The sequence below is a fragment of the Sminthopsis crassicaudata genome, chromosome 2, assembly GCF_048593235.1.
Source record: "Sminthopsis crassicaudata isolate SCR6 chromosome 2, ASM4859323v1, whole genome shotgun sequence".
Taxonomy (NCBI): Eukaryota; Metazoa; Chordata; class Mammalia; order Dasyuromorphia; family Dasyuridae; genus Sminthopsis; species Sminthopsis crassicaudata.
In genome coordinates, this window is record NC_133618.1 from 593,907,714 (window position 1) to 593,929,631 (window position 21,918).

Below are 21,918 nucleotides of genomic sequence, written 5' to 3' on the forward strand. Positions count from 1 at the left end.
ATAGATTTTGTAATCTACTCATCATGGAGTTATTTTTCATTAATAAAATGGTTGATCATCAGAAAACAGCTATATATTCAAGGAGATTGAGTAAGCTGTGAAGGTATTTCTTCCTCTTTAAAAAGATTTTCTGTGACTTCCAGCCACTGCTCTCCTATCTTTTTGGTCCCTTCCCTATAGGTCCCCAGATAAACAATGAAACATGACCTTGCTTGTTGGCATACTAGAAATCTAATATCTATTAGGGGTCAGGTCTCTTAACTAGGAATAAAATAGCTCTTTAGAAGCTCCTTCCCTATGTTTGAGACTGCCTTTGCTTGTTCCCTGTCACATATTCATTCTTTCTGGTTTGGTCTTGAATGAATGTGAACATGAAGAAATAACCCCCAAAGGCCATGGAAAGTACCAATCATAGCTATATAATATAACAATGGTTCTACTAAAAGGAAACATAAATATCTAACAAAACAACAAACTAAAAAGGTTCAAGAAAATGTCTCTCATGCCCACTTAACATGTTTGTGTTTCTTTTCCGATCTTCCAGGCAGGAAGGAGGTTGCTCCAGAGAAACCAATCCCACCAGCAGAGCCTCCTGAGCCCATACTACATGGTAGTATGGCCATAGGGGCTGTATCATTAGCTGTGGCTAAAACATGTGCCACACTAACCAATACTCCATTGTATTCAAAAATTGCATCACTGAAATACAAACAGGTCAGTATCTATTGTAGGATGCAGTTAATTGTGCAGTTAGCAATGAACTTATTAATCTTGTTTTCATGTGTCTGTCCCCATTTCTAGGAATCTCCAAGACCACTGGCTCTTCCTTTACTGATGGTCACTATGCTCAGTTGTGGGAAGTCATCATCTGGAAAGCTGAATCTGATGAAAGAAGTGATCTGTATTCCCCACCCTGGCTTAACAGTTCAACAAGTATCTCAGATTATCTCACAATTTTTATAGAAAAACACTTGTGTCATCAGTATATTTTTTTTTCAGGTCCACTAAACTTATGGCCCTAGAGATGGAAGAATTATAGGAGAGAAATGAAAAAAAAGCTCTCTGGAAGGGGTGTAGTAAAATGAAAAGATATCATAAAGCAAAATATTAATCAAAATTAATTGATCTTCATTTATTAATTTCATTAGAAGTTCTAGCAATATGGATTCAATCAGTTAATCTTTCCTAATACCTAAGTAACTCTGTAAGCAATGTGGCTGATTAGGGAAGCTGGCCTTTATTAGTGGAAAGTACACTGGACTTGGGCAGCTAGGTGGTGCAGTGGATAGAGTACCAGGCTTGGAATCAGGAAGATCTGAGTTCAAATTTGACCTCCGGTACTTGCTATTTGTGATGCTGGGCAACTCACAAACACAATTTACTTCAGTTTTTCTGCTGTAAAATGGTGGACACAATGAAAAAGAAGTGGAAACTAATAGCTTTGCCAAGAAAATGCCTAATAGAGTTATGAAAAATTAGACTCAACTGAAACACTAAAGGACATAATTTTTTTAGTGGTAGTCTGGCCTCTCCATGATATAGCAAACATCTATATTTTAGAGTTTCCTGACAAAAAAAATCAAAGAATCAAAAAAGAAATTATTTGATTAATCTAAATTATTTTAACTTAATTTAATTAATGAACTCCTGTGTGCCAGGAAGAGATTTTGTGTGTGTGTGTGTGTGTGTGTGTGTGTGTGTGTGTGTGTGTGTGTAAGGCACTGGAGAATAGAAGATAAAAATGAAGTGGTTCCTGCCCTGAAGGATTTTACATGTAGACAATAATAAAGAAATATCATATGTTTATGTGTAATAAACATGTGTAATATGTTATACATAATAATGCATAATAAGAAATGTAGCATATTTATAAAAGTAAATAGAAAGAATTTAGGGAGGGTTGGAGAGGAAGAAGGGGAACTCTGGAAGTTAAATTGTACAATGGATAGAGATCTGAATCCACAGTCAAAACATCTTGAGTTCAGATCTTGCCTCAGAAACTTACTGTGTTTCAAAAACAAACTATCCAAGCATGCCTGTCCTTTTAAGTTTATTCATCTGTGAAGTGAGGATAATAATAGCACCTATATATCAGGATTATGGTGAGGATAAAGTGAAATAATATTTATAAAGTCACTCATCAACCTTAAAGCACTGCATAAATGTCAGCTGTTTATGTTGTTGTTGTCATTGTCATTATCATTGTCACTGTTTGTTGTAGCTGAAAAGACCAAGAAAAGTTTCCTGTAGAAAGTGGTTCTTGGGCAGAGTCTTGTAAGAAGCTATGGACTCTTAAGAACCAAAGGTATAGTGGAGTGGAAGTATATTCCTAGTAGGCAGATATACACAGTCAATACAAAGTCACAGGGAGTGGAAATGGACTGTTATGTGTGAGAAATGAGAATACCAATTCAACTGAACTACAGAGAGCAATTTATGCTAAGCAGAAATCAGAGTTTGTTTTATAGCAGTATATGTTCACTATAAATTTTTCCATTCAAAATTACAAAACAATTTTGTGAAGATCATGATTTCCTTTGCAGGGTGTCACGATGCTTTTAGAAATTCAGAAACAAGTTATAAAGATTATTGACAAAGTAAGTAATAAGATTTAATTATTGCTAAAATGTGTTAATGCACACTCATATACTTTCTAGTATCAAATTAGCATATATTATAGAATCATATAGATATTTATTACTAGATCTTTTTGTCAGCTATGTTTATACATTGTATTTTGGGTAAGAGTCTCAATTCTAATTTTGTGTGGAGGTTTCATTGAGATTTCCAAGAAAATGATCCCAATGCAGGGTTTTGTCTGACTTTGGAGGGACCAAATTTATGATTTCATGACCCTAATGTCATATACTGAATGTAAGAGGAAATTCTGGCCTCCAAAATATGAGACAAGAATCAAGGGAATAAACCCTCAGCCTACCTTTAAAGTAGTAATAGTACTACTTTAAACCCTTTAAAGTTTATCATGTTTGAAATCTAGACTAAGGTGCTTGCTAATAGCCACCATTTTTCTTATTAACGATACCGATGACATTAGAGATGTAGTCTCCTTCCTCCTCCAAAAAATATTTTAAAATTAGTAAAAGTTGAATGTCAGCAATGCAAGAATCTTTGAAGATTCTTTAGTTCAGTTTACATAATTTTACATGTGAGGTTTCCTCTTCCTCACTTCCTTACTTCCTCAGCCCCCAAAAAGTAAAATGACTTAAAGTGAGATAGAAAGTTTGACAATAGAACTAAGACAAGGAAGCCAAGTCTCCTAACTTCTGGAGCAATGCTTTTTTTCCTTTACATCATGCTTCTTTTGAAAGCAAATGTAACAAAATTCCAAGTGTTTAAAGATAAAATCTGTGACCATTATGTTACTTGACCAAATTTTCTTCAAAGAAGTTTTACAGATTAGGATACCAACAATCCAGAGAGAAAAATACTATTTTAAAAGTGTAAGGTGGCATCAGATTTTCAAAAATAGTTAAACACATTCATCCATTAGTTCTTCATTTTAAGTCCATTTTGAAAAATGGAATGAAGAAATGGAAATTTTAGTGGGTAATGACTGTCATCAGTCATATTAAAGCTCAAATCAGCACAAAGCATTTATGAAAATGAGTGAAAGCATCAAAGACATGACTTCTTTTTTTCAAAATAGAAAATGCCAAGTCTGGGACCATAGTTTAATGTCATCACTATTCTTTGCTCCAATTACAGAATGCTTGGTGCTGATGTTTTGGGGTAATGAGGGAAATCTTGGTGGAGATAAGTGAAAATGATTTCCATTTTTCCCAGATTCTTTCCCTGTAATTGCATGGACCACTCCATGAGGTTATTGAATTGCTAACAAAAAAAAGTTTCATTTGTGATGTTTGGATTTTAGTTATTTTTTTAAAAAAATAATCCACAGTTCTTTACCTGGATGTGGATAGCATTTTCCATCATAAGTCTTTTGGAATTGTCTTGGCTCATTGTACTTCTGAGAAGAGCTACATGATGTTGCTGTTACTGTGTACAGGGTTCCCCTGATTCTGCTCATTTCACTCATCATCAATTCATGTAAGTCTTTCCAGATTTTTCTGAAATCTGCCACTTCATCATTTCTTATAGCACAATAATATTCCAATCTATTCATGTAGTGCAACTTGTTCAGCCATATCCCAAACAGATGGACATCCACTCAATATCCAGTTCCTTGTCACTACAAAAAGGGCTACTTATAAAGCCATTCTGGAGAGCAATTTGAAATTATGCCCAAAGGGCAATCAAACTATGCATACCCTTTGATCCAGCAATACTAGTACTAGATCTACATCCCACAGATCATAAAAGAGGACAAAGGACTCCTACAAAAATTTTATAGCAGTTGTTTTTGTGGTGGCAAAGAATCGGAAAGAATTTCTCTAGTTATTGGCTATTGTGTCTTGTGTACCTAACCCATTTCACTGATACACTACTCTATTTCTTAGCCAGTACCAAATGGTTTTGATGATTACAGTCTATAATGCAATTTGAGATCTGGCATGGTTCCATCACTTACTTTATATTTTTTCCATTAATTTTCTTGATTTTCTTGATCTTTTGTTCTTCCAGATAAATTTTATTATTTTTCTAGCTCTATTTTTACCTGATTAGTATGGCACTAAATAAGTAAATTAATTTAGGTAGAATCCTCATTTTTAGTAACTTAGCTTAGTCATGAAGAATTGATTTTTTTTCCAATTGCTTACTTCTGATTTTTTTTTTTTGTATGTGAAAAGTGATTTGTAATTGTGTTCATATAGCGCTACTGTATTTGTCTTGATGGGTAGCTTCTCAAATATTTCATATTGTCTACAAGTAATAGCTTTTTTCTAACTCTTGCTGCTGGGCTTTATTACTAATATATAGAAATGATGATGATTTATGCAACCTATCTTAAACTGTTCATTATTTCTGGCCATTTTAAAAGTTAATTTTCTAGAATTCTCTATGTGTAGCATCATAACATCTGCAGAGAATGATAGTTTTCCCTTCTCATTGCTTATTATAATTACTTAAACTTCCTTTTCTCCTCATATTGTTAAAAACTAACATTTCTAGTACTATGTTTAATAATGGTGATAATGGGCATCTTTGTTTCATTCCTAATGTTCTTCAGAAAGATTCTAGCTTATTTCCATTAGATATAATGCTTGCTGGTGGTTTTATATAGACACTGATTATCATTTAAGGAAAAAGCCATGTATTCCTGTGGTCTCTAGTATTTTTTAAAATAGGAATAGGTGCTATATTTTGTTAAAAGCTTTTTTTGGATCTATTGATATAATCCTATGATTTCTGTTAGTTTTGCTACTGATGTGGTCAATTATGCTGATAATTTTCCTAATATTGAACCAGCCTTGTATTTCTGATATAAATCCCACTTGGTCATAGTATATTTTCCTGGGGACAAATTGTTGTAATTATTTTGCTAATATTTGTTTACATCAATATTCATTAGAGAAATTGGTCTATAATTTTTTCTCCATTTTGGCTTTTCCTAAGTTAGGTATCAGTGTTGTATTTGTGTCATAAAAGGAATTTTGTAGGATTTCTTCAAATATTTTTCCAAATAGTTTACATTGTATTGGAATTAATTGCTCTTTAAATGTTTGGTAGAATTCACTTGTAAATCCATCTGGCCCTGGAAATTTTCTTCTTAGGGAGTTCATTGATGGAATTTCTTTTTTCTAATATGGAGTTATATTATTTAAATATTTTATTTCTTGCTCTGTTAATCTAGGCAATTTATCTTTTTATAAATATCCCTTTCACTTAGATTATCGGTTTATTCACCGAGAGTTTGGCAAAATTTCTCCTAATTATGTTTTAAATTTCTTCTTCATTGGTGATGAATTCACCATTTATATTTTTGAGACTTGTAATTTGGTTTTCTTTAAAAAAAAAAACAAATTAACTAAAGTTTATTTTATTTTATTTTTAATAAAACCAACTATTAGTTTTGTTTATTGCTTCAATCTTTTTTTAACTTTCAATTTTAATCATCTCTTCTTTGATTTTTTTTTAGAATTTCTAATTTGGGATTTAATTGGAGATTTTAAATTTGTTATTTTCCTAGTTTTTTAGTTGCATGCCCAATTCACTGATCTCCTCTTTCTCTATTTTATCCATGTAAGCATTTAGAGAGATAAAATTTTCCTTATTGTGTTGTAATGTATTACTTTGGCTACCTCCCATATGTTCTTTCATTATTGTTATTCTTTTTGTTGACATTTATTGTTTCTATGATTTATTGTTTGAGCCATTCTTTAGAATTATTTAGTTTCCAATTAATTTTAATCTACCTTTTGTATATGTAATTTTTATCACATCATGATCTGAAAAGGTATATTTAATATTTCTTCCTTTTAAAATTTGATTGTGAGAGTTTTATATTCTAATACATGGTCAGTTTTTGTGTAGGTTTCATGTACTACTGAGGAAAAGGTATGTTCCTTTCTATCCCCATTCAGTTTTCTTCAAGTGTTTATCACATCTAACTTTTCTAAAATTCTATTTACCTCCTTAACTACTTCTTTATTTTATAATTAGATTTATCTAATTCTGAGAGGAAAAGGTTGAGGTCCACTATAATATAGTTTTGTTATCTATTTCTTCTTGTAACTCACTTCTCTAAGAATTTGGATGCGATACCGCTTGGTGCATGTATGTTTAACACTAATATTAGTTCATTATCTATGGCAACTTTTAGCAAGATGTAGTTTCTTTCCTTATCTCTTTTAATTAGATCTATTTTTGTTTTTCTTTATTCTGAAATCAAGATTGATGTTCTTACTTTTTTTTTTTTCTAACTCAAGCTGAAGCATAATATATTCTGCTCCCAGTCTTTTATCTTTATTCTGTGTTTATCTCTAATTCAGATGAGAAGTAATATATTGTAGGACTGTAGGATTCTGGGTTTTCATCCCTTGTGTACTCTGCTTTGATTTTTATGGGAGAATTCACTCCATTCACAATCACAACTATGACTGTGTATTTTTCTTCACCCTATCTTCTCCATTAATACTTTTCTCCTTTCACCTTGTCTCTCCTCAGCAATGTTTATTTCTGACCACAACTTCCTTCAATTTCCCCTCCTTTCTATCACCCTTCTCTTTTGCTTTCTCCTTTCTCCTCCTGTTTCCCCCAAGGTAAGATAAATTACTATAGCCAACTGAGTGTGTATGCCATTTCTCAAAGAGAGTGAGGATAACAATATTTACCCCTCTATTTTTTCCCCTCTACTCTAAAAGGTACTTCTTTATATGAAGTAACTTGTCCCATTCTGCCTTCCCATCTTTCCCCTGGTACAATTCTTTTTTAATCTTTAATTTTTTTAGTATCATCACATCAATTCAACTTATACTTAACACCTACCGTAAATGTTTACCACTTCTAACTGCCCTTATAGCGATAGAGTTCTTAAGAATTACAATTATCATTTCCTATGTTTGGATGTAAACAGTTAAACCTTATTGAATATTTTTTCCTTCACTATTTACCTTTTAATGATTTTCTTGAGTCTTGTATTTGAAGATCAAATTGTCTGGTTAGCTCTGATTTTTCCATCAGGAAACTTTGAAAGTCTCCTATTCCATTGAATATCCATCTTTATACCTGATTATGCTCATTTTTGCTGGTAATTGATTTTTGGTTTTAATCCAAACTCCTTTGTCTTCTGGAATATCATAGTCTACATTCTCTGATCCTTTAATGTAGAAGCCATTAAATCCTGTGTCATCCTAACTATGGCTCCTTGATATTTTAATTGTTTCTTTCTATCTGCTTTCAGTATTTTCTCCTTGATTTGATAATTGTGGAATTTGGCTACAATGTTCTTTGTAATTGCCATTTTGGTGTGTCTTTCAGGAGGTGATCAGTGGATTTTTTTCATTGACTATTTGTCCTCTACTTCTTGGATATCAGGGCAGTTTTCCTTGATAATTTCTTGAAATATGTTGCCCACACTCTTTTTTTTAATCATGATTTTCCAAATAATCCAATAATTCTTACATTATCTCTTCTGGAACTATTTTATTGGTCAGTTTTTCCAATGAGGTATTTCACATTTTCTTCTTTTTTTTCTTTCTTCTGATTTTGTTTGACTGATTCTTAATGTCTTATAGAGTCATTAGCTTCTTCTTGTTTAATTCTAATTTTTAAGGAATTATTTTCTTCAGATAGCTTTTGTATATCCTTATCCATTTAGCCAATTCTACTTTTTAAGTTATTGTTTTCTTCAGTGGATTTTTTTTTCTATTTGGCCAATTGTATTTGTTACAGAATTATATTCTTCAGTCAATTTTTGTCCTTACTTTTCCTAGATATTGACTTTCTTTTGCATAACTCTCATTTCTTTTCCCAATTTTTCTTCTATCTCTCTAATTTGAATTTTATAATCCTTTTTGAGCTCTCTAAGAAAGCTTTTGGGGTTTGAGATCAGTTTGTATTTCCCTTTGAGATTTTGCATGTAATCATTTTGACATTGCTATCCTCTTCTGAGTTGGATCTTCCCTTTCACCATAGTAGCTTTTTATGATCAGGGCTGTTTAGTGTTAATTTCTAATAGTTGGTCTCTGTCCCAAGTTTGGTGAGATGGGGTTACAGGCCTGGCCAGGTTCCTGGCTTTCTACCCTGGGGCCTGAAATGCTGGTTCCTTACCCCTAGGGTGATCTGGCCTAGTTGCACCTATTTTGCCCTCATTTTATTTGAACCCTATGCAATTTTATCCAGGTTGATCATTCATTTTAGAAAGGTTGTCTCCAAAATGACTTTTGGGTTTTCCAAAAATTAAATCACCTTCAAAAGATGTTGATTTGCTACCGCTGAGGATATGCAAAAAAGGAAACATCCAACCTTGTGTTGTAGACCCTGAAGATAATTCCTCAAAAGGACATTGCTATATAGTCCCCTCTCATATGTCTGTTTATATGAGGATGAGTAATAGATGTGATTGGCACACCAAGGAAAATCTCTTACTCCCCATCATGTTCATTTCCAATTGACAGTCATGGGTCAAAAAGTTTTGGGAGTCATTTTGAGAGTCAAAGTTTACACATGTTTATTAAAACATGTTCTACATAACCAAGATAACACTGTACACAGCAAGAACAAAATTATATGGTGATCAACTATGATGGACTTGGCTTTTTTCAATAATGAGGCAATTCAGGCCAATTCCAATAGACTTGTCATGGAGAGAGCCATCTGCATATAGAGAGAGGACATGAAGACTGAATGTGGATCACATTATAGTATCTTTACCTTTTTGTTGTTATCGTTTGCTTGCTTTTTCTTGTTTTTTTTTCCCCTTTTGATCTGATTTTTTTGTAGCATGATAAATGTGGAAATATGTCTAGAAGAACTGCACATATTTACCCTATTGGATTACTTGCTAACCAGGGGAGGAGGTAGTAGGGAAGGAGGGAGAAAAATACAAAGTTTTGCAAGGGTTCAGCAATACATGCTGAAAATTATCTTTGAATGTATTTATTTTGAAAAATAAAAAAACTATTATTCAAAAAAAGACAAAAGAAACAAGCATGTTCTAATTCAATATCTACATAAAATTCTCATGGGATACTAAATAAAAACCTGATCTCAAAGATATAAGCAATTGTAACAAATATAGATAAAACTTGTGATGATGTATCATTGTCGTAAGGCTTGCAAAGCAAATAAGATGGTTGTTTCTGCCAATATGTTTCTTTTGATCTTATATGATTCTTAATCATTTTTTTTCTTTCTTTCTCATAGCCCCATACTCCAAAACCAGAAACAAAAAAAGGTCATAATGGAAAAAAAGGTTCCGTAAGTAAATCAATAAATATATACATTAAATGCCAGCTATGTGCCAGGCACTGTGCTAAGCATCAATGAATTTTGATTCCAATCTTGTAAATAATTCTACAGACATATGAACACATTCTTTTCTTTCTTTTGAAAAAATCAAATAGGCAATGATTTATTTATTTTGCTATTTCCCCCCCATAAAATCAGCTCCTAGTTTATTTATTATTTTAATTATCTTATTTTCATAAATCTCATCTTTAGTTTTGAGAATTTCAAATTTGGCATTTGGTAGGGTATTTTTAATTTGTTGGGTTTTTTTTAGCTTTTTTAGTTACATGCACAATTAATTGATCAATTCTTTCTATATTTTATTGATGCAAGAGTTTAGAGATATAATTTTTTCCTAAGTATTCTTTGGTTAAATCCCATACATTTTGATATGTTGTCTCATTGTCATCATTATCTTAAATGAAATTATTGTTTCTTCACTTTTCCCCACTCATTCCTAAGTATTAGATTATTTAATTTCCGATTAGTTTTTGATTTATCTTTCCATTGCAATATGAGTATGTTCTTGCACTAGGAAAAAAATACAATTCTTAGAGTCTTTTTGAAACTTGTGTGCTCTCTTAAGGAAGCTAATCTAGATCCAGACAGGAGTGCTGTTAAACATATATATAATTCCTTATATGTTTTCTCCACAAATATTTTATTTTTCAAATTTGTGAGAAGGGTTAGGACATTTGATAAGCACAGGATTCCAACAAACTGAATCACAATGCCTATTGTTGGAGATAGAACTTTGCCTAAATAGGCTGCTTGGTTATTAACATCAGCAGACTGCTGTCTTGATGAAATTTTAGAAAGTGATGATAACCATGTAAGTGAAACAGTATTATTTCTAAAACTTCTACAAGTGAAGGGTTGGGGCAGTTGAATGGCTGGCCACTAGTAACTCATTCCAATTTATATCAGAGACAGGTAGTACTTACACCAGAGTACTATAGGATATTTCCATCTATCCTTTTTATGTCATTTGAATTGCAAAAACAATTTCACCACATATATTGTATCTAGGATATACTATAATATTTAACTTGTATAAGACTGCTTGCCATCTAGGGGAGGAGGTGGAGGGAGGGAAGGGAAAAGTCAGAACAGAAGTGTGTGCAAGGGATAATGTAAAAAAATTACCCATGCATATGTTCTGTCAATAAAAAGCTATAATAAAAAAAATACTGCTTCCTTAATTCAAATTGAGTCAAGGAGTAGCATGCCTCTTGTTGACAATGAGTTAATTTAATCACAATGAAGTGTTCTATAACAATGAAATTTTGAAACGAAGACAACCCCTAAAATCAGGATGTATTGAGTCAGTAATACATTCAGATTTTCTAAATTTTACTATTCTCATGAAAAGGGAAGGTGTTCTATGTATTTACCCAACCCCATATGGAGTGATGTAAATGAATGTGGGGGTTGTCAAATTTTGCTTTATATCAGTTTGATTTGCATACCTATCTTCTATACCTGTATACCCAGGAATTACAGAAAAATTTCTTGGTAGAATAAGGGTTAAAGTAGAAAAAAATTTAAGAAGCCCTGTTCTAAATAGGTAATTTCCACCAAAGTCAGCCAATTCTCTCACAACTGAAGATGTGGTCTAGTGAGGGAGATTGAGCAAATATTATTTTTTCCACTTTTAAGAAGAGGAAACTAAGACTCCGTGACATTAAATGGCCTGCTTGTGGTTCAATACTTAGCATATATTTGAACCAGGATTAAAACCCAGATTTCCTGACTTCACATTTATTTATTATGGGAAACCTTATTTTTAACCAACCTATTGTGTGCTTTTGAGTATGACTGATTTATGTCAGTCTCATTTAGACTACTCATTTATAGTATTTAACCATGACTAAGAAGAGATTAAAATGTTTTATATATCTAGTGTCAATATTAGTGAAATAGACCTCTATTAAAAGATTTTCCCCTGTAGGTCTTTCCTCATTGATTGCTTGGCGTCTGAAATAAAATTGCAGAACTTCTCATTAACTTAAGACTTTGATTTCTCTTAAAATTCAAATCTCTGTACTGAAATAGCACTTATCACTTGCCCATTAATCAACCAATGCATAAACATTATTAAGTGCCTGTCATGTACCAGGCACTATGCTAAGTGGTAGAGATACAAAGAGACAAAAAAATTCCTCATGGAATTCACAATCTAATGGGGGATACAAAAATTATACACTACTATGAGTGAAAATCACAAATCTAGGGTTCTACTAAAGCAGGTATAAGTTCTAGTTCTCAAAATATCTTTGTTTTTTAACAATTGAGAAAAAGATGATATGTATAATATGACAGTGAATACTGAGAATTATAGAAACAATATATAATCTTCAGAGGTAAGCAGGGTAAATCCTGCCCACAGATGAATATGAAACTATCAACAAATCTCCTGCATCATTAAATTTGCTTCCCTATACAGAAAGCTAATGTTGGAGGGGCAGGAAACTAGATTCACATACTACTAGATTTTCTAGGCTTTCTAGGGTCTATTTAAAGTGTCCCTTGGCAATATAACATGTTCTTTTCACACATACTGTTTTGGTTTGTCTTGCAGATTCAAATAGTTGGCAAGCTGTCCTATATAGGCTGCTTATCAATCAACTATGATACTATTGAACAGCCACTGCTCTTACTTCAAGGAATCTGTGGCAACTTGGGACTTGAGCTAGGAATCAACTTATATTTAGCCATAAACTGTGCTGCACATGAATTGATTGACTATGTAAGTTTTGCTTTTAGTATCTTCACATTTTTAATCTTGTCTGTTAAAAATGCTTTATAAAAGATAATAGTGTATATTGAATGATTGGCAAAATGAGAACTGTATTTGAGTCAGAATTTGAGTTTTATCTTCTTCTCTGTTTTGTCTTAGCCATGGATTTTGAGCAAATCATTTTATCTTTCTTGATTATAGTCTCAAATTGGTCATTTGGTGTGTTATTTTGTCACTTTATCTAGATGGCTTCAGTTTCTCAATCTTAACAAGTCAAGGGACTGGAAAATAAGGGTAATGTGTACATAGTACATAGCTTTGCAAATCTTATCACATAAATGTGAGATATTATTCTTTATCATCATCATCATTATTAGAGCATCTCTAAGGTCCCTTACTTTTCTGGAATTCTAGAGTTGTATAACTAAAATCCTTGGAAGTTAAAGAGTGGATTTCTTCTCTGAAATTATCCCCACCTATCTCCTCTTTCCTCCAATATCTCTGTGAAGAAGCAGTCCTTATCTTTGCAAAGGCCAATCTCTCTGCATGTGTCCTTGATCCCATGACTCCCTTCTTCTCAAGCAGATTTTCCCCCTAATTCATTCTCTCCCTCCCTCCCTCCTCCACCCCTTCTCTACTCCCTTCTTCCCCCTTCTCCCTCCCTTCCTCCCTCTCTCCTTTCCCTCTCCTCCTCTCTCCCTCCCTCTTTTACTCTCTTTCTATCTCATCTCTCTCTCTCTCTCCCTCTCCCTGGTCTCTCTCTGTCTCTGTCTCTCTCTTCTCTCTTCCTTCCCTCTTTTCTCCCTTTCTTTCCCTCTCCTCCCTCTCCTCTATTCTCTCCCCCCACTCTTTGATTTTCCTTCTGTCTGTCTCTCTCAACCTCAGTCTCTTACTATGTGTTTCTTGTTTCCCTACTGTTTAAAGATACATTCAAGTCTCCCTCATCATTTCCTTTTTTGAAAAAATTAACAATATTTTATTTTTCCCAATACATGTAAAGACAATTTTCAACATTCACTTTTGTAAGACTTTGAATTTCAAATTTTTTCTCTCCCTTCCTAACTTTCCCCTCCCCCAAGACAGCAATATGATAATTTAAGTATTCCCAATTCTTTTAAGCATATTTTTGTATTTGTCATGTTGTGCAAGAAAAATTAGACCCAAAGGGAAAAAAACCACAAGAAGAAAAAAATGATGAAAATACTATGTTTCAATACATATTTAGTCTCCACAGTTCTCTCTGGATGTGGATGGCATTTTCCAACCAAAGTCTATTGGAACTGCCTTGAATAACCTCATTGCTGGCAAGAGCCAAGTCCATCACAATTATCTCATAATCATCTTATTACTATATACAATGTTCTCCTCTTCTGCTCACCTCACTCACCATCAGTACATGTAAGTCTTTCAAGGCTTTTCTAAAATCATTTGTTATAGAAAAATAATATTCCATTACATTCATATACCATAACTTACCAGTGATTCCCCAACTGATGGGCAACCACTCAATTTCCAGTTTCTTACCACTACAAATCTTTTTGCACGTTTTCCCTTATCCTTTCAAAACAAAACTCGCCTTCCCCACTAACATAACCTTTTCTCAGTTAAACTCCTTGAAAAATCCATTTGTACTAGATGTCTCCACTTCTTCTTTTACTTCCTTCTAAACTCTGTGATATGGCTTCCACCCTCATTAATCAACTGAAAACTCTCCTTTAGTGGTCTCTTAATTTCTGAATTTAATGGTCTTTTTCATCTTCTCATCCTTCTTGACTCCTCTATAACATATGACATTATTGATTATTCTTTCCTTCTTAATATTCTCTCCTTTCTGGGTTTCCATGACATTGCTCTTTCTTATTTCATTTATTGTCCTTTGATTTTTCTATTTCTTAGCTGCCTCTTTTCAGTTTCTTTTACTGGATCTTTGTCCACATAATGTCTATTAACTATGAATATATGGTTTAAGGTTCTATTCTGAGTTCCCTTCTCTTTTCTTGCCATAATCTTTAGCTTAGTAAGCTTATCAATTCTCATGGACTCAATGCAGATCCTTATGCAGATGATTCCCATCCTCGCCATTAAAGATGCTAATCAATTATTAATTTCTACCAATGGATGAAGAAGCCCTTGATCAAGCAATTGCACCTACAGACTATTCTGCTTTCAGTCTAGCTTTTGCAGCCATCATCCGTATGTGATGTGCCCTGGTACCTGCTTCTGAAAGGGCTGTAGAACCCTATCGCATAATCATCCACAACCATTAACCCTATCTCATCATCAGCCACAGCTACTGAGTACCCAGAAGAGAAATCCCTGGTCCTCCACTGTCAAATGGATCAATTTCAGAAATGTATATAGTTTTATCAGTGGAGATTACATTTTAAAAGGCATATTATTACCCTGGGACCTTTCCATTTGACTTGGAACTGAAACTTATCACATAGCTTCCTTTTTAAAATGTAAGCTCCTGAGAACAAGAACTGTCATCACCTTTCTACTTGTACCTCCAGTGCTTTGAATAGAGTAATTGCCTGATTTTTATCTTTCATTCATTCTATTATTAATCTAAATATGTAGTTGCAGTGTTTCTCATGAGTTCCAATCTATACCCATTGATTATTAACCATTTTAAACTGGACGTCCCATAGGCATCTAAAATTGAACATATCCAAAACTTAACTCAGCAACTTTCCCTCCAAGCCCACCTTTCTTCTGAACTTTCTTATTATTGTTGAGGGATTTCCCCCTGATTCCACTCTCACATCTAATCAGTCTCAAATCTAATCAGTCATCGGATCATCTCATTTCTATTCCCATAAAATTTCTTCTATATGCCCCCCTTTTCTCTATTTATACAGCTACCTCCTTTTGTAAGGCCCTCATCACCTCTAACCTGGACTTAATGCATTAAGGTCCTAATTAGTCTTTCTGCCTCAAGCCCATCCTCATACAATATCCTTCTCAAATGTTCCTTTTTCTTTCTTACATAGCCATCACATTAAATCAAGCCCTCATTAGACTATTGTAATTACTTTCCAATTAGTCTTCTTTTCTTAAGTTCATTGTCCATCTGGTTGCCTAAATCTTTTTTTCTGAATTTTCCTAAGGTCTGATCATATCAAACACCCTTCCTTCTCCTCCCCCCGCCCCGCCTGCCACCAATGTGCACACGATAAAACTCAAGTGGTATACTGTTATCTCTAGGAGAACATATAATTTTTCTGTTTGGTATTTACAAGCAATTCACAACTTAGTGCCAATTTGTTTTTCTGGCATTATCATGTATTAAAAACCAATCCATACATTCTATGGTCAAGCTAAACTTTATTTAAAGGAAAATAAAACAGAACACTTAACTATACACATGATGTTATCAGGTCATCTTGAAAATATTTCTCTTAGTAGGACCTTTTTTATTTCCCCCCCCTCCCAGTTCCTGATATGGTCAGAATTAATACTACCACAACCATTTAAATATTCTTCTAGTTCTTATGGGTATTATAGCTTTTTTGAATGAAGTTTGTTTCCATCTTGTTCAAAGTACCATATTAATTTCTAAAAGGAAATTACACAGGGGGGTATACTGGGGATTTCTGCTGCAGGATTATAGTTCTTAATGGCCTTCTTGCTGCTCTTAACATGCAGCATTCCTCTATCTCTGTGCCTTTGCATCAGCTTTCTCCCTGCAAGTCTCACCCTCCTTAATTCTGCTTCTTAGAATCTCTGATCTCAAGACTCATCCCAAGCCCCACCTTCTCCTGTAAAAGGTCTTTCAGTTACTCCAGTTCTTAGTGTCTTCTTGTTTAATGGCTTCCTTGCATTTTCTTTGTATATGCCCATTTAAGCTCACATTTTCTTCGCCATTATAATGTAAACATTGAAGTTGTTGTGTTCTGGATTTTGTTTTGTTTTGTTTTGTTTTTGGTACATCCAATGCATGGCACAGTGTCTGGTGCACAGAAAATAACTTCATAAAGGCTTCCTGATTGACTGATTTGATCAAACTTGGCTGATTCAGTGTTGTGATGCACATCTATAATCCTACTACTTGGCTGAGGTTTGCATATTTCTGGAGACCCTGAGTTCTGAGCTGCAATAGGTTATGCTAACCAGGTATCTGTTCTAAGTTCAGAATCAATATGCTAAGCCCTTACCAGTGGTAGGCCATCAGGTTGCCTAAATCAAATCAAGTCACAAATGGAGAAAGCCAAAGCTCTTGTCTCATTCAGTAGTGGGATTAGGTCTGTGAGTAGTGCTTGCATTAACAATTCTGGGTGAGATGGAGACACCCAATCTTTAAAAACAATCATAGCTGAACATAGAAAATTTGGCCAGTATTCTAGAAACTGAAATGAGATCTAACTCTTCAGAGCTATATTTCATAAAAATCATAGTGTGTTAGAGTTGCAAGGAAACAGAGATCATATAATATAGCCCCCAATTTTTTCAAATGAGGAAATGATTCCCAGAGAAGTCAAATGATTTCCCTAAAGCAAATCAAGAGACTGAGCTAGCTCTAGACCCCAGCGTTTTTTATCCTGTGGTCTTTCTACTTGTTCATTAACCTTTGTCCATTAACCATAATAGTTAATGGTTTGAGGGATCCACAGTTTCAAGTGAAGGACTTTTCATCAGTGACATGTCGTTTTAATGACAAGCTTGACTGAGTGCTATTCTATGTTATTGTGACATGGAATCATTGCCTCCCCATATATCTGCATCTATTTCATATTCTTTTTTCAATATTTCCACAACCCAATGGTTATTTTACATCACAAGCTGTTTAAGAACAGAAGGATTAACCTACTCAGAATGACAAAGTTGTTTGCATATTATTGGTTGAAAAACTAATCTCTATAGTTAGACTCTTGTGAGTGGGCAGAGTTCTCACTGTTGTTTCCTTGTTCCATGAGCTTACTCTATTTTATTGTCCTTGTACCCAGACAGTTGGGTATCTGGCATCATTTTAAAAACCTAAATTGAAGTAATTTTTCCATCCCACTCTATACCTCCAGGTTTCTCTCTATGTATAAGGCTCCCTTTAAAAGCAGTGGGAAGAAATCTGTGGGGTCTTAAAAGGAATGCGAATCCGACTCATAAACTATTTCATTTCAAATGGCATTAACTTCTTCCCCAGGTCCACGTTAACAGCTACATTTAATAAAAAGCATGAAGGATTGTTTTCCCAAATAAAAACATGTTTTAATAATCTGTTTTATTAAATCTTTCCAGTTTTCTTATATGTTATTTCCCTTCACATTTGTTATTATCCTTTATATTCCTCTTATAAGACAGATTTAGAACATTTCCTTTTGACCCCTCTGCCTGAAATGACCCACTTATTCCTTCAAATCCCAACTAAAACCCTTCCTTTTGCAAGAATTCTTGCTTCATTGCTCTTAATACTAATGCCTTTCTTTTGAGATTATGACCAATTTACCCTTAAAATAAAATGGTTGGACTTAGTTGTTTACATTTTGAGTTCTCACCTAGTAATCCTAACAACATTTGATCTCCCCAATTAGACTGCAAGCAAAGGACTGGTTTTGTTGTTGTTGTTGTTGTTGTTTTGTAACCTCATACTTAGCACAGTGTCTGGCAGATGACAGATACTTAATAAATGCTTATTGACTTACCTTGATTCCATGAACAATATACTAGGGAAAGACTAAGTGTGGACTCATAGTTTCTCACTTACTAGTTGTATGATTAAACCTGTTTTCCTATCTGTAAAATAAATATAAGAATACTTACCAAGGATTCTTGAAAAGAAAGTATTTTGTAAACCATACAATATTATTATAGTCCACATATGTATCATTCTTGAACTATAGTTTTGATATGGAAAAATAATATTCACCATCTTCATTTTTGGGCCAGCTAGGTGTTGCAGGGGATAGAATACTGGGCCTGTATTCAGGAAGCCCTGAGTTCAAATTTAACCTCAGACACTTGCTAGAGGTGTGACTAGCTTGAGCAAGTCACTTAACACTGTTTTCCTCAGTTTTCTCACGAGTAAAAATAAGCTGAAAAAGGAAATGGCAAACCATTATAGTACTTTTGCCAAGAAGATCATAAATAAGGTCACAAAGAATCTTCCATGATTGAAATGCCTGAATAATAATATCACCATTTTAACTTTTTACTTTTCTCAGACTAGAGGAAAATATGAAGTGACCACAGGAGTATTCAAAAATCCATCTGAGATGGTAGATATATATGTGGACCTGATCAATAAATATCCTTCAATTACTGCATTAATTGATCCTGTGAGGAAAGAGGTAAGTTAGATGACACTCTTTAGCTCTTGAATATAAAACAGGATCATAAGATGATAAATTTAAAATTGGAGCTATCTTGGCTGAATGTCTGATTTTACAGATGACTAATTGGACAACAGAAATGTCAAATAGGTGGCAGTGTTATGATTTTAACTCAAGACCTCTGAGTATAATACTGGGGTAGCAATATACTGAAAAAATATTGGAGTTGGAATAAAATTATTTTTTTCTTTTTTTATTAATTTTAAAATTATAACATTTTTGACAGTACATATGTAATAGGTAATTTTTACAACATTATACTTTGTACTCTCTTCTGTTCTGAATTTTCTCCTCCTTCCCTCCACCCCCTCCCTTAGATGGCAGACATTCCCATACATATTAAATATGTTATAATATATCCTAGATACAATATATTTGTGCAGAATCGAATTTTGTTGTTGTTGTTGTTGCAAAGGAAGAATTGGATTCAGAAGGTAAAAATAACCTGGGAAGAAAAACAAAAAATGCAAACAGTTTACACTCATTTCCCAGTGTTCCTTTTCTGGGTGTAGCTGATTCTGTCCATCATTGATCAATTGGAATTGGATTAGCTCTTCTCTATGTTGAAGATATCTTCTTCAATCAGAATACATACAGTATTGTTGTTGAAGTGTATAATGATCTCCTAGTTCTGCTCATTTCACTCAGCATCAGTTGATGTAAGTCTCTCCAAGCCCCTCTGTATTCATCCTGCTGGTCATTTCTTACAGAATAATAATATTCCATTACATTCATATATCATAATTTACCCAAGAATTCTCCAATTGATGGGCATCCATTCATTTTCCAGTTTCTAGCCACTACGAAAAGGGCTGCCACAAACATTTTGGCACATACAGGTTCCTTTCCCTTCTTTAGTATTTCCTTGGGATATAAGCCCAGTAGTAGCACTGCTGGATCAAAGGGTACACACAGTTTGATAACTTTTTGGGCATAATTCCAGATTGCTTTTTAGAATGGTTGGATTCTTTTCGCAATTCCACCAACAATGTATCAGTGTTCCAGTTTTCACACGTCCCCTCCAACATTCATCATTATTTGTTCCTGCCATTTTAGCCAATCTGACAGGTGTGTAGTGGTATCTCAAAGTTGTCTTAATTTGTATTTCTCTGATTAATAATGACTTGGAGCATCTTTTGATATGGCTAGAAAAATTTTCAATTTTTTCGTCTGAGAATTGTCTGTTCATATCCTTATCAATTGGAGAATAGCTTGATTTCTTATAAATTAAAGTCAATTCTCTGTATATTTTGGAGATGAGGCCTTTATCAGAACCTTTAACTGTAAAAATGTCTTCCCAATTTGTTACTTCCCTTCTAATCTTGTTTGCATTAGTTTTGTTTGTACAAAAGCTTTTTAATTTGATATAATCAGAATTTTCTATTTTGTGATCAATTATGATCTCTAGTTCTCCTTTGGTCACAAATTCCTTCCTCCTCCACAAGTCTGAGAGGTAAACTATCCTATGTTCCTCTAATTTATTTATGATCTCGTTCTTTATGCCTAAATCATGGACCCATTTTGATCTTATCTTAGTATGTAGTGTTAAGTATGGGTCCATGCCTAGTTTCTGCCATACTAATTTCCAGTTTTCCCAGCAGTTTTTGTCAAATAATGAATTCTTATCCCAAAAGTTGGGATCTTTGGGTCTATCAAACACTTGACTGCTATTTTTATTCACTATCTTGTCCTGTGAACCTAACCTATTCCACTGATCAACTAGTCTATTTCTTAGCCAATATCAAATGGTTTTGGTGACTGCTGCTTTATAATATAGTACAGCTAGGCCACCTTCATTTGATTTTTTTTCATTAATTCCCTTGAAATTCTTGACCTTTTGTTCTTCCATATGAATTTTGTTGTTATTTTTTCTAGGTCATTAAAATAGTTTCTTGGGAGTCTGATTGGTATAGCACTAAATAAATAGATTAGTTTAGGGAGTATTGTCATCTTGATTATATTGGCTCGGCCTATCCAAGAGCACTTAATGTCTTTCCAATTATTTAAATCTGACTTTATTTTTGTGGCAAGTGTTTTGTAATTTTGCTCATATAATTCCTGACTTTCCTTTGGTAGATATATTCCCAAATATTTTATATTATCGACAGTTATTTTGAATGGAATTTCTCTTTGTATCTCTTGCTATTGGATTGTCTTGGTAATATATAAAAATGCTGAGGATTTATGTGGATTTATTTTGTATCCTGCAACTTTGCTAAAATTCTGAATTATTTCTAATAGCTTTTTAGCAAAGTCTTTGGGGTTCTCTAAGTATACCATCATATCATCTGCAAATAATGATAGTTTGATTTCCTCATAACCTACTCTCTAATTCCTTTAATCTCTTTCTCGGCTCTTATTGCTGAAGCTATCGTTTCTAGTACGATATTGAATAGTAATGGTGATAGTGGGCAACCTTACCTTGTTTCACTCCTGATCTTACTGGGAAAGATTCTAGTTTATCACCATTACATATGATGTTTACTGATAGTTTTAAATATATGCTCCTGATTATTTTAAGGAATAGTCCATTTATTCCTATACTCTCAAGTGTTTTTAGAAGGAATGGATGTTGGATTTTATCCATCCATTTTATACATCTATTGAGACGATCATATGATTTTTGTTATTTTGGTTATTGATATAGTTGATTATGCTAATAGTTTTCCTAATATTGAACCAGCTCTGCATTCTTGGTATAAATCCCACTTGGTCATAGTGTATTATCCTGGGGATGATTTTCTGTAGTCTTTTTGCTAATATTTTATTTTAAGGTTTTAGCATCAATATTCATTAGGGAAATTGGTCTATAATTTTCTTTCTCTGTTTTCACCCTACCTGGTTTAGGTATCAGTACCATGTCTGTGTCATAAAAGGAATTTGGTAGGACTCCTTCAATCCATATTTTTTTCAAATAGTATATATAGCATTGGAGTTAGTTGTTCTTTAAATGTTTGGTAGAATTCACATGTAAATCCATCT

The 21,918-nt window shown here is 33.6% G+C and overlaps 1 protein-coding gene across 1 annotated transcript in view; it reads left to right on the forward strand.

Annotated features, from left to right (window-relative positions):
* Positions 1 to 21,918, forward strand: part of ENO4 (enolase 4) — a 47,185-nt gene that overhangs the window by 10,643 nt on the left and 14,624 nt on the right. The window contains exons 5-10 of the mRNA XM_074295706.1: positions 545 to 714; positions 802 to 933; positions 2,544 to 2,597; positions 9,787 to 9,840; positions 12,452 to 12,619; positions 18,769 to 18,894. Of these exons, the coding sequence (XP_074151807.1) occupies positions 545 to 714; positions 802 to 933; positions 2,544 to 2,597; positions 9,787 to 9,840; positions 12,452 to 12,619; positions 18,769 to 18,894 (704 nt within the window). The remainder of the gene's footprint in view (positions 1 to 544; positions 715 to 801; positions 934 to 2,543; positions 2,598 to 9,786; positions 9,841 to 12,451; positions 12,620 to 18,768; positions 18,895 to 21,918) is intronic.